General features: G+C 39.8%; 2 protein-coding genes across 2 annotated transcripts in view; one reads left to right on the forward strand and one right to left on the reverse strand.

Annotated features, from left to right (window-relative positions):
* The window catches only part of CFAP95 (cilia and flagella associated protein 95), a 167695-nt gene extending 163270 nt beyond the window's left edge, over positions 1–4425 (reverse strand). Inside the window, exon 1 of the mRNA XM_044265931.1 lies at positions 4343–4425. The gene's annotated coding sequence lies outside the window, so the exon portion shown is untranslated. The remainder of the gene's footprint in view (positions 1–4342) is intronic.
* A 178-nt stretch (positions 4426–4603) lies between these two features.
* The window catches only part of PTAR1 (protein prenyltransferase alpha subunit repeat containing 1), a 50780-nt gene continuing 42032 nt past the window's right edge, over positions 4604–13351 (forward strand). The window contains exon 1 of the mRNA XM_044265932.1: positions 4604–4730. Coding sequence (XP_044121867.1) covers positions 4645–4730 — 86 coding nt within the window. The 5' untranslated portion in view covers positions 4604–4644. The remainder of the gene's footprint in view (positions 4731–13351) is intronic.

Here is a 13351-nt window from a genome sequence, read left to right on the forward strand (position 1 = left end):
TAAAGATGAGATAATATGCATCTTCTCCTGTTTATCTCAACAATTAGAATAATGAAGGGCTAGCAATAACAACTAAGTGTAAGAATAGATGGCATTTGTATTCATGGTTTTGTAACTTTTAAAAAAGTAGTACTTGATTGTCTACGAAGTTTTGTTTTGGGGAAAAATAAACCCATACACCAAGGTAAAGGGTATACCAAAACTCTCCTAAGTTTAATGCACATGTTATTTAAAATTCATTTCTTAATTTCTATTCCATTTTTTGAAGTGGTATTTAATATAATAAAAACTTTAAAAATGATTACTACTTCTGTTAACTTTTAAGAATTCATAAAAACACATTGATAGTGTAGCTTTTTGACAAGCATTATTTCTCTGCTATTTGTTAATAAGTTCTTGGATTTTAAATTTTATGACAGTGATAAAATAGAAGCTTGGCATATTATAACTATATAGTTACAATGGTAATATTATGAAGCATTTAAAATTGAACACTTTTTCTTAGTGAAAAGAAGTTTATTGTTTTTGTAATAATAGCTAGTACTATTTACACTCTATTTTATGTAACATTACCATGGGAAATGGACTTCAAATAAATGGAGTAAATAAACAACACATCATAGTGATCTAAGTAGAATAACAGAGTGTAATTGGAAACATAGTAAGTTTCTCCGTGGTTCTTCACAAAAGTAATTACTAGGTTTGTCATTAAAATCACCTTGGCAGTGCACCTGGGTGGCTCAGGGGGATAAAGCCTCTGCCTTTAGTTCAGGTTATGATCCCAGGGTCCTGGGATGGAGCCCCACATCGGGCTCTCTGCTCAGCAGGGAGCCTGCTTCCTCCTCTCTCTATCTCTCTCTCTGCCTACTTGTGATCTCTGTCAAATAAATAAATAAAATCTTTTAAAAAAATAATCTTGTCTTCTTTCCTAGCAAGGCCATCAGCATATATATTAGGTTTTTCGTTATAGAAAGTTTGGAATACCCAGAAGAACATAAAGAATATATATAGGTCTTAATTATCTCTAGTAATTCTATCATACAGATACAACTATTAACATTTCATTTTATATCCTCCTGGTCTATTATATAGATGTATATGTGATTACATTGATATTACATATAATTTGTTTTATATATATAATTTGGGTTGTCTTGTATGCTGTTTTGGTATTTCTTTTTGTCATTACATATCTACCTTTTCCCCACCATCAAATAGTCGTCTATAATATGAAAAGCATGAGTGGGGAGGAAGGGGAGACTGTCGAAATATTTTCACAGATACTTTAGAGGTCACTTAAAGTCACTTAAAAATCATACATCTCTGGGCGTCTGGGTGGCTCAGACCATTAAGCAACTGCCTTCAGCTCAGGCCATGATCCCAGGGTCCTGAGATTGAGTGCCACATCTGGCTCCCTGCTCAACGAAGAGCCTGCTTCTCCTTTTCCCTCTGCCTTCCCCTGCTTGTGCACTCTCTCTGCATAAATTAAATAAATAAAATCTTTTAAAAAATTCAATACATCTCTAAAAAAATATAAGTAAGAAATAGCTAACTAATTAACAAATAGATCTTTTTTATTAACATAAACTTAAAAAATTCTTTTTAAATTACGAAAATTATAATTTGTTCTTTGTGTTAGAAAGTAAAATTCTCCTATAAATAGACTCCCATTAAGAATTTGGTATATATTCTTCCAGTTTTAATGTGCTTTTAAGTGACTAAATAGTATTTCAACTTACAGATTTACTGTAATTTCCTAAATTCCCAACACTGGGCACTTAAGCTATTTACAATATTTCATTATTTTGCAGATCCCTGAATGAAAATCTTTGATTCCTTCAACAAACCACGCTAAATTTATCGTATCCTATTCTTATATACATATCATAATTAAGTCTCATGAATTTCAATACTGAACTTCTTTGGACCTACTTCCTTATCTGCAAATTTAGGGGGTTAGATCACAGTTCTAATATGCCCCAATTCTAAAAAATTTGAGTTGTAAACATAGTAGCTCCTTAATAATTGAGTAAAAGCATTTGTGAACTCTTAGAAGAAACACGAGATATATAATTCATGTCTTTCAAATGAGTACAAAGAAGGAGTATGTGCATCAAGGTGTGTGTAGGTGGGGAAGGCATAAACAGAACCATAGAGAGGAATTATCTTCTTAGATAACCAATTTTATTTCAGGATTGAAGGATAAAGTTTGGGGTTTTGTCCCTGTAAATATATTTTAAGATTTTAAAATCTCACTAATTTTTAAGATAAAGTCTTTGAAAAAAAATTGTATTTTTTAGTATGGTGCCCCCAGAAGTCAGGAGTTATTTGCTACCTTTATTAGGATTGGATGCAAGGCTTTAAACGGAGAGGAAGACTTATCATATATAACCCAAACCATTTAAGAACTGACATCACATTCTTAAGAGTAACTAGGATATTTGAAGTAATGCTTGGCCTTGGACTCTAAACACACATTCACTCACTTCACTGCCTCATTTGAGAACTTGTCAAGAGCTTAAGGTTTTTTCGATTTTACTAATTCAAACCTGTCCCATCTTGCTTTTATACAATTTCATGAAACTTCTAGCTCATTTCTTTTAAAACCAGAAGGCTAATGTCCAGACAGCAGGTCTAACTTTTATCAACATACTGATGTTGGAAACAAAGGCAGAAGAAAAATTATTAAATTCTGACAATGCCTTGAAACAGGCAGAGGGCCATTCCTCCGGGAACTCAATTGCCTTGATATTAATAGTTTGCTAAAGGCAAAGGCAATCAATCCTAGGGGCACCTGGGTGGCTCAGTGGGTTTTGTCTCTGCCTTTGCCTCAGGTCATGGTCTCAGGGTTACTGGGATTGAGCCCCACACCAGGTGCTCTGTTCAGCAGGGAGCCTGCCTCCCCATCTCTCTCTGCCTGCCTCTCTGCCTACTTGTGATCTCTGTCTCTGTCAAATAAATAAACAAAATCTTAAAAAAAGAAAAAAAAGGCAATCCTAGCCTGACAACCCCCACCCCCACCCCTGGATACTCTACTTTAACATATAAAAATTCCTTTAGAAATTTCCTTTATCTCTAAACCCCCAAAATATGTGTTGGCAATCACCCTCCAAGCATATGGCCCACCAACACACATTTGAAGGGTCTCATGACGAAAGTTTTATTAGACACTAATAAGCGACCATGTCCCAACAATAGCTAGCCCCAACAACATCCTGGAAACCTTGCTTCCAAAATTCCTTAGGGACTTAGGCTATCCCTAACCCCCTCTCAACTTGAAAGTATGTAACAGGCCACTTCTCTTGGCCCCACTGCACCTCTTTCTGCCCATGGGTCCTGCCCCCGTGCTTTAATAGAATCGGCTCAGGAATTCTCCCTTGGCCATTGGCTTCAACCCCTAACGTTCTTTCCTCTATCAATACCCACGGGGAATACTGTACCCTGAATGTGGCTCACTTATAGTTCTCATTCGATGCTTTATGAATTTCGCAACAAGTGCATGGTTTTTACATCCACAATCGCCAACCGTCCTTCAAACGCTCCACATTATTTCCCATTCAACAGACCATGAACTTGCTTTTAAAAAGTTTTTAAAAGCTAGATCTCAAGGAGTAAAGATAACTGAACCCAAAGCACCCAGATTTCTCTATCACAGAAGGGTGAAGGGACATCTGACAGAAGGCATTTCAAAATCCAAATGAACTGGAAAGCCAGCTTTTCTTACAAAAAACACAGTTGTAGCGAGGTTCACGGCGATCAAGAGCAAACTCTGTCAGGGTCTCGGATCTCTGACTCCGAAACTGACCCGCAACCTTCAAAGCACATCAAGTGATGGACAAAGTGAAGTAAACTCACAGAAAATCCATTTAAAAATTTCTGCACGTCTACCATATCCTGGGAAACAACTTTTCTTTCCTTTCTCTTCTTCTTTTAACACACTAAGTTTTTTAAAAAAATTATTATTATTATTATTATTTTAAATGTCCGCCGAGAGGCCGACACTGGCACGCGGGTACAGAGGAGGTCGCGGACACGGTCCCACTGGGCTCCCTCGCGGCCGGGGTCGGAGGGCCGCGCCATCCCTGCACCCGGGCAAAGAGAGCGAAGAGGCTCTCCACACGCCCAGAGGCCAACCGCTCCGGAGGACCCGCACTTCAGTTAAACTTTCTGCAGAAGCCCCGCAAAGTCGGTTCCCAAACACTTGAGAAAGGGCGGCCGCGCCGGGCCGGGGTGGGGGTGGGGGCTTCACGCCGACTCCGGCTCCGGAGGAGGGACTTTAGGACCCCTCCCTCTTCGGCCCCGAGTGAGCCAGAAATTAGAATAAAATGTGTAAAACAGCGACCTCAAGTAACTTTGCAAAGGAATCTGCAGCATCTCCACGGACGCTCAGAACCCCGGCTACCAGCGAAACGTCGGGGACCAACCAGTCCGCCTCAGCCCGGGAGGGAGGCGGGCGCCACGCCCCAGCCGCCGGCGCGTGACCCGGAAGTGCTCGGCGGCGGCGGCTGCGACGGCGGCGGGGGCGGGGGCGGGGGCGCGGCCAAACCGGCGCACACGCGCGCGCGCGCGCTCCCCCGCGGAACTCCCGCCGGCCGCCCGGCGCTCTCCCGGAGGCGCGCCCGAGCCGCCGCGGCCGCCGCCAACATGGCCGAGACGAGCGAAGAGGTGGCGGTGCTGGTGCAGCGGGTGGTGAAGGACATCACCAACGCCTTCAGGAGGAATCCGCACATGTGAGTCGCGCGCCGGCGGCGCCGCCGCCTCCGCCGGCTGCGGGGGTCGTCGGGGGCGGGCAGGGGCGGGGCCGAGCCTGGAGCCGACCTCTGGGGGCACGTCCCGGCCCGCGCGCCCCTCGCCGGAGGGGACCGATCGAGGTCCGGGGCCCGACGGTCGTCGGCCGCCGCAGGGCCCGCTTTCCGCTACCGGAACGCGCCCGCGGGCGAGTCTCCAGAAGTGACCTCGGAAAATCACAACCGAGCGACTTTTTTCGCTCCCCTTCCCCGGGACTTCACGGAACTCGAAGGACTTCACGCGTGTGTCCCCAGCCTACGTTCGTGTAAGGTACACGGGCACGCACGTTGTGGTCCTGCAGATGCTTTGTAAACACAACTCTTGGGAGGTTCATCCCGGACCGGTAGTGGGGGGGGGGGTCACCGATCATCTTTCCTTCAGTGAGTGGGCCAGTTTACTAGCTAGAGCTAGTTTGAGGCTGCTTTTGACTCTCGCCCCACTTGTCCCAAGATCGTGGAGGGACTCCGACGGAGCAGTGTGCCTTGAAGGTGAACAGAGCATTCACAGGAGTGTAGCTTCTGTAGGCACAGGATGCGTCTGGTGTCAAGCCCAGGCAACCTTGGCACTTTTTAGCATTAGCTGATTCATAGTTACGGGGAACATTTTAACTCTTCTCGAATCCAGATGCTGCCGCCCTCTGTAAGTAGGACACCCCAGGACTGACACGCGTCTCGCTCCCTCCTTCCTTTGCATGGTACTAGGAGTACTCCGGGAAGATACCAGAAGAGACTGTATTCTTTTTAACACTTTTGCCTTCGTGTAACGAGTGAAAAAGGAAGCTATTAAAAGGAATGTCTACAATATACAACAGAGGAGGGAGAAGCAAGAATGTTTAATTTCCCTTCCTCTCTTTTTCTCCCTGCTCACCGCAAAAGAAAGATACATGGAATCCATTTTTAAGTTATTTTCACTTTCTCTAATTGTTCGTGAAGGTTTTCTTTTTAATATTTTATTTTTTAAACGGGAACACATGAATTATGCTTTTTGATGCATTTTAAACCGTAGGTACCAACCTTACATCTAAATGAAGGCTTCTTTTCCTTCAAAGCGGTGCTTATAAAAATTAAGACCTCAGATGTCTTGCTCCCTGCGGTACACAATTGGAGACCTGTAATAGTGCCTCATTAAAAACAAAACGCTGCTAGCCTCGAAACACACCTGCCTCTGAGAGCGTCCTCTTCTTTTCCCCTTGTCGCTGCTGCCTTTTTAAAAATGATTGTTTGGAATGTTTTCTTGGCAGTAACCATAGTGGGTACTGGGTCTTGTAAAGAATGCTTTGATGCCTTGTATATCGGTCTTTCAGTCCCCTTTTGAGAATGAGAGCTTCAGTGTAAGTAAGAGACAACCTCAAAAAAAGTTTGTTTAAGGGAATGGCCTATTTTCTCATCACTGATGTTGTTTTTCTTGAAGAAATTGTAGCAGAGATTAGAAGCCTAATAAATACAGCGATCACAGTTTCTCTTCTTTAAGGTAGATTGAAAAAGCACATCAGAGGCGCCTGGGTGGCTCAGTCTGTTAAGTATCTGACTCTTGGTTTCATCTCAGGTCATGATCTCAGGGACCTGAGATGGAGCCCTGCTCCTGCATCAGGCTCCCTGCTCAGCGGGCAGTCTGCATCTCCCTCTCCCTTACCCCCCCGCCATTTTCTCTTTCCCAAATAAATAAATCTTTTTTTAAAAATCAGTGTTTTATATTTGAAGAAACAGATTGAGTGTTCACTGGTGTGGTGGGTGAGAGCACAGTTTGGAATACATCTCAGTTTTTCTGGATCACTCATAAAGGACTTTAATGCCCCAGTCATATTTTTCATGGTGAAAGCTCACATGCTCTCTATCAGTGCATAATTTAATATTACTAATAAACATTTGGGTCATTCAAAGATTTAAAAGGTTGAAATAAGTTGATCATTTGAAAGTTGAAATGATACATAATACAGGTGCAAAGAATTTAAGTAGCTTAACTCCTTGTTTAATATTAATTTTCAGCGCTTTTGTGGTATATATTTCATATAATAATGATATCTTCAATAATATTACTACGTGGCATCTTGAAAAATGTCTTATGGTTTGGAATTTGTTTTGTTTTGTTTTTTGATTGCCTGTACTTCTTCCCCTAATCTAGCCCTCTTACTTCCAAAATAAATAGGCTGTATTTCTGGTTAAAAGAAAAAAAGAAGACATTGTTTATCTCAATAGTTAGTTACCTAATTACACTTTTCAGTATTATAGGAAAAAGTTTTTCATTCTTTTAGTTTTCCTTTTTTCTTTACACACAAGATAGATTGTAATTTTATTAGACATCATCTACTCCATTAAACATATTGACTTTGTTTCTGTAAAAATGCCTACCCAGGAGGAGTCGAACATACATTGGTTAAGATGTGGATTTTATTACTGGTAGATGTGGATAGGTTACCCTCTGTCAACTTCATTCTCCTTTTGATCTAGTGAGGTTGATGAGAATGCAGGAAAATCACCTTGCCCAATGTCTGGCCCTAAGCTGCCACTAGCTAAATGTTAGATTTAACCTGAATTTCTGTATTCCTTAGAAAACCATATTAGCCAACTGCATGGTGAATGTGAAATACTTTATAAGTTGAAAAATACCATACGAATTTTTGTACGGTTGACTCTTGGAGAATACCATTGGAAAAAGCGCTGAAGGCTTGACCCAGGGACTAGCAGTAGCTTACTAAATAGGCCTATGCTGATATGGAAGAGAGCTGTTTATGGTATAATTAGGGTCATATCAAAAGTCTCTTGCCCACCAAGTTATTTTTTTTATTACTGTTTAAAATATCAATTGAACTCTCACTGTTGATGAGATGTTATAGGTACTATCCTCACAGTGTAGAATGGGAAGTATAAAACATAGTTCTTATACTCAAGGCACAGAAGTATCTGTGGTGGTGGCATTGTCCTGTCTGTGCTGTTTAGTATGTTTGCGTACTTGAAATGTGGCTAATGTGAATGGGGAACTGAATTTTAAATTTTATTTAATGTTAATTAACTTATACATAGTGGCCATATGTGCCTAGTGACCACTGTATTGCCCAGTGTGTAGCTCTGGATGGAGACATAAGACCCACCTGCATGCACAGTGAATTAACCTTGCAAGGCAGCTGGTGATAAAGGCTGGACTGAGCAAGTGCTGGGAGAGTGTACTAGGCGTAGGAAGAAGGCTTTTTGTGTCTAGGCCAGGGCCCTTAAGGGAGGCGGGTTTGAGCTGAACATTGAAGGCTGGGTAGGATTTACAGTCTCAGAGACAGAGCCAAGGACCTCCACACGAAACTGTGAATTAACCCAAAGTAGCAAAATGTGATTGAGAAGATAATAGTAGAGTCAGGTTATGGAAGTCCTTGACTATGTGGCTTAATTTCTTTCATTCCATGTATGCATTCAGCAAAAGAGCACCTGTATTTGACAGATACAATTCTAGACCCTGGATGTGCAGGTCTAGGAGTGGGGCGCACATACCACACATCGTCCTTGGCCCAGTAGAACAAACCAACACACAGAATATGAAAGGAGCCTGAAAGAATTAGAAGGACACTTTGAAGGAATAATAACAGAGGGGCCTAACTTAAATGGGAACCTCAAAATAAATCTTTTAAGGAAATAGCAACTAAATTGGGACATAAGGGATGGATGAGTTGGCTAAGAGAAAACAGCCTTCCCAGGCAGTGACTAGGCCCCAGTGATAACTTTGGAGTAAGGGAGTAGTAAGGAAAAGCACATCTTTAAATTGAATTTGAAGAGTAGGAAACCACAAGTCTGAATTGTCTTCTTACACTTCATTTTTTATCTATGTATTTAAATAATAGCATAGTTGTAAAAATTTGGATTTGGAATCTGGCAGTCCTGGATTTGAATCTTAGCTTATCAATCAGTAACTGGTAGACTTAGACAAGACTCTTTCTTCATCTATAAAAGGGGTTAAAATTCCTACCTTAAATTCCTTGTGTGAAATAAATGAAACACAGAGCCCTGCACACAACACTTAATAGACAGTAGCAGTTTTTGTAGCTGTTTTTAAAATATGTCCAGTCATACCATTCCAGCAATACATGGAGTTGTACTCTTTAGAATTGAGAAAGACCATGAGGTTTCTGAAATATCTTGATCACCAGCAAAGTTTTAATTATCAATATGAAAGGGTCAGTTCCTTTAGATATTTTGCTAACTTTACTTTTTAGTCATTTTGGAAAGAATTCCAGTTTGAAAGTGGAAAAAAACCCTTTTTTAAAAGATTTTTATTTATCTGAGAGAGAGAAAGGGAGAGGACACGAGGAGGGAGAAGGGTAGAGAGAGAAGGAGAGAATCTCAAGCTGACCCTGCTCTGAGCACAGAATAGGACTCAGGGCTCTGTTTCACGACCCTGAGATCATGACATGAACCAAAATCAAGAGTGGGACTATTAACTGACTGAGCCACCCAGGTGCCCCCCAAATAACTCTTAGAATAAGAAGATTTTGCTGTTTCCTGAATCCTTGAGCTGAGTTTTCTGTATGGTCACTCCATATTACTGGGTTCAGTTTAGTATATTTTAGGATCATTCTTCCCTCCCAAAGGGGAGACTGGGTGATACTACTTTTGAAAATAATATGCGAGCCTACTCTTAATTGATGATGTTTCTGAAATTGCAGACAAGAAAAGCTGTCTAAACAGGAGTAAAGTCAATGTCTGTGTTACCTGAACTTTGAACTTCATTTGGAAGTCAGTGGGTCTCCATTGTGAAGTGAAGCACTCAGAAAGCTGTTGGTGCTTGTATGATCTTTTTAAGTAAAGGTGTTGGTTCATTCCATTGTGGTGTTTTTTTTGGAGCAGCCCTTAAAAGTAACGTAGTAAGTGAGGTTCGTGGTATCTGAGGATATTGGAACTTTTTCACCATCCCAAACCTTCAGGTCTTTAACAATCCTATGACATTGGTAATGTAGGTAATTATTTGAGTATCCTTGTTAAATATTAGGGATCTAATTCTCAGAAACCTAAAAATATAAAAGACTGTAATTTAGTGGTAGCAAAAGAATCAGAAATTTCTCTTTTGACATTATTTCACAAGGAAAAAACTGGAGATATATCTGGTATATATAGTACATTTCTTGCAGCCATTAAAAATATAAAAAATAATTATGGAGGAAGATGTTTAATATAAATTGTTAAATTCTAAAAAAGCATTGTAGCATTGTAATAACGTGGACAGAACTATAGTATATTATGCTAAGTGAAATAAGTCAGAGAAATAAAAATTATTTCACTCACTATGTAGAATTCAAGAAAGAAAACAGATGAACATAGGGGAAGGGAAGGAAAAATAAGATAAAAACAGAGGGCGGCAAACCGGAAGAGACTCCCAGGTAGAGAACAAACTGAGGGTTGCTGGAGGGGGGTAGGTGGAGGGCGGCAAACCGGAAGAGACTCCCAGGTAGAGAACAAACTGAGGGTTGCTGGAGGGGGGTAGGTGGGAGGATAGGCTAAATGGGGGACGGCATTAGGGGGATTCTTGATGTAATGAGTACTGTGTGTTATTTATCAGTGATGAATCACCAAATTCTACTTCTGAAACTGATACGACACTGTATGCTAACTAACTTGAATTTAAATAAAAATTAATGAATAAAAAGAAAAAAAAAAAAAACACTGTAGGAGAGCATGTCCACAATACCACTTCTGTGAAAACACTTAGAAAAAAAAGGGTGCATACCCAAACAGTAGTGTAGACGGATAGACAGACTTTTAGTTTGTACCCCCCACCTTGAGTTTTCTAACTTTTCTTGCATATAAAATTAGAATTTAAATAGCCAGAAATCTAGAAGGAATTTGTCTAAATCCTGCTTGCTTTCACTGATTTTTTTTATCTTCAGTATCTTGGGTTTGGGGTTGACTATTAAGAGATCCAGATTTTTAATTTAGCATTAGTGGTGTGACGGTTGACCGTGGGTAATCATCTTATCCTCAGTGGACCTCAGTTTTCTTGTCTGACAAAATGAGATACTGGGGGGAATGAGGCCCCTCCCAATTTTAATGATTCTAGAATCCTATTCTAAATTATGTGAAAAAAAAAGTGGACTACGACCTGAGGGACTCAGCATAGGAGAACTCTGAAGTCAAATACGCTGTTAACTTGGAAGCTTATTGACCTACCTATCTTTATCAAGTACAGATTATATTTTTAGGAAGCAGCAAAGCACTGTATTTTAGGGTCAAGTCACTTGACAAAGGCTTAATGTTTTTGCTTCACCTTGCCATCTGTTAATCAAAAAACTTTTCTGGTTGGCCTCAGGCTCTTGACTGAATTAAAGATAATACACTGCATCTTTGCCTGTTACTTCCAGCTTACCACATGCTCTACCTTTTAATATTTGTTCTTCCTAAGAGGCATTATTATTCCTCAGATAAGGATCCCAATGACAAGTGGCTTGCCATATTCCCATTTGACTCAGTGGTAGAACGGAGGCTAGCTAGAACCCTGGACCTTGGAAGATGGACCACTTTTGTCTACATCCTACTACCTCTCTCTGATGTTTTCCCTAGTGCTTTACATTCCGTGATATGGCCACTTCCATGAGAATAACTGTCAGGTTTCTCAGTCAGAATTTGGAAGCTGGAAGAGACCTAGCAGTCCATTTCCCTTATTTAGAGATGTAATGCAGTTCCACCGTTTTACAAATGGGGAAATTAAGGTCTGTAGAAGCCAAATGATAGATAAGGCCCATGTAGATGAAATCCTGACAGAGCTAGGACTTGGATCCATTGCATTAGAAGGAAGTCAGAGATAATGTTCTTTAGGAGAGTCAAGAAGGGATATTCTTTGAAAACCATTTATTTGAATATTTTCACTGAAGTGCGTAATAATCAACCTTTCAGGAGCAGTTACTGAGCATCTGCTGTATCAAGACAGTGTTGCTTTTTTTTTTTTTTTTTAATTAGTTCTTGAAAGAATGGTACCCAACTAAAGAAGTGTATTTTTTATTTGTGCAGATGGCTCTGTCCTTTCATTTAGGTACTGAATTAATAACTGGACATTTTATTTTTGGCGTTAATAATGAGCAAGGCAGGTTTTTACATTGTGAATTTGAGTAACTGCTCCTCCCTCGCAAATGGACTGTACCAAAAGGTAGAATCTTTTATTCTTGTTTATTCTTGTTACTCTAGCATTCATATTGTTGACTTAGGCAGTTCTTTGAAGTGTTTTAAGTGGTTATTAGATCTCGGAAAATAGACTTTCTTAAAATAATTTTGCTGTTTTCTTTAATTCTAGCTTAATTTTTTAATGTTCTATTTTATATAGTAAGACCTGAATATCAGAAAATACCAGAGATACAGGCAAATGCTGTGGACATGGCTAGGTGTCCTAATGGTGAATTAGGTAGATGTCACATTAACCAAATACAAATGCAAAACATTTTAAAATACCGGATGTTGAGCTCAGATGTGCTCAGCATTGTTTCATGCTTCCTACAAAACTTTGTACTACTGGAATGGCAAAGTGTTAACATTTTATTATAGATATTGATACAGTCTGCATCAAAACTATCAGCACTTCAGAGGCTGGGACCACCTTGTTTTTAATTTTGCATTTTCAGAACTTAACATGGTACTCCGTACCTTCTGGTATTCACAGAATGTACTGATGTGATATGTTAGAACACCTCTGAATCACGTGAGCCAGTCAAGACCATTTTCAAATTTTGTCAGGACCAAAAGCCTTAGGTCTCAAAATCTACTTCAAGTGAAAACAGCTTGAACCAATGGTTAGTGATGTAACCCATAGAGTACCCTTGTTTACCGATGAGTCCCTATATCATTAATGAAGTGATCAGTAGAAAGTAGGTTACGTCCGAGCTATCTAGTGTGGAGTTTCCAGGAGAGATTCTATTGTAGTTCCACAGCTTCCCACCAATTTGTGATGGTGGCCTAAGAGGGCTTTTCTTATAACCTGTAATTGTTCCTGTTTCCCCCTCTTGTATCTACCAAACTACTTTGTTCTTGGTTGGAGAATTCCAGGGACATAATAGAAAATGTCATACATAACTTCTGAAAACCAGTTTTTTATTTTTTTAATGTAAGCAGTTATCATAACATCTTTGTAATTGAAAGGCATGTGCAGTTTTTGCAAAACCATCTTTATGTTTGCTGGTTCATTTACTGTGTATGTCAGCTGCTGTACATTTATTAAATTTTTGCCTCAAATATAAATTTTCAATTTAAGGGAGGCAGATTGAAGGACATGGATGCTGCCTTAAATGAAAATGACCTAAATTCTGGAATGTATTTTGTGTTTTAGCAGCATTTATCAGTATGTGGTTTTTTTTTTTTTAATTCAATGACTTATGAATGATTATAAAGAAGAAAAAATGGTCCTATCTTATTGAAAAGGCAACTTTTATTGATAATTTGTTTCTCCTCTGCATAGATTAAGTATAAGTACATTTATTGACATATTTTTAAAACAGAAATTATATATCCAAATGATTAGGAAATTTAAACTGTATAAAAATAAAATACTTTGTCTCCCCCCAAATTTCTTGGGCTCCTTTTTCAAAAAAAAAACTATACAAAAT

This window comes from Neovison vison, chromosome 9 (genome assembly GCF_020171115.1).
Source record: "Neovison vison isolate M4711 chromosome 9, ASM_NN_V1, whole genome shotgun sequence".
Lineage (NCBI taxonomy): Eukaryota > Metazoa > Chordata > Mammalia > Carnivora > Mustelidae > Neogale > Neogale vison.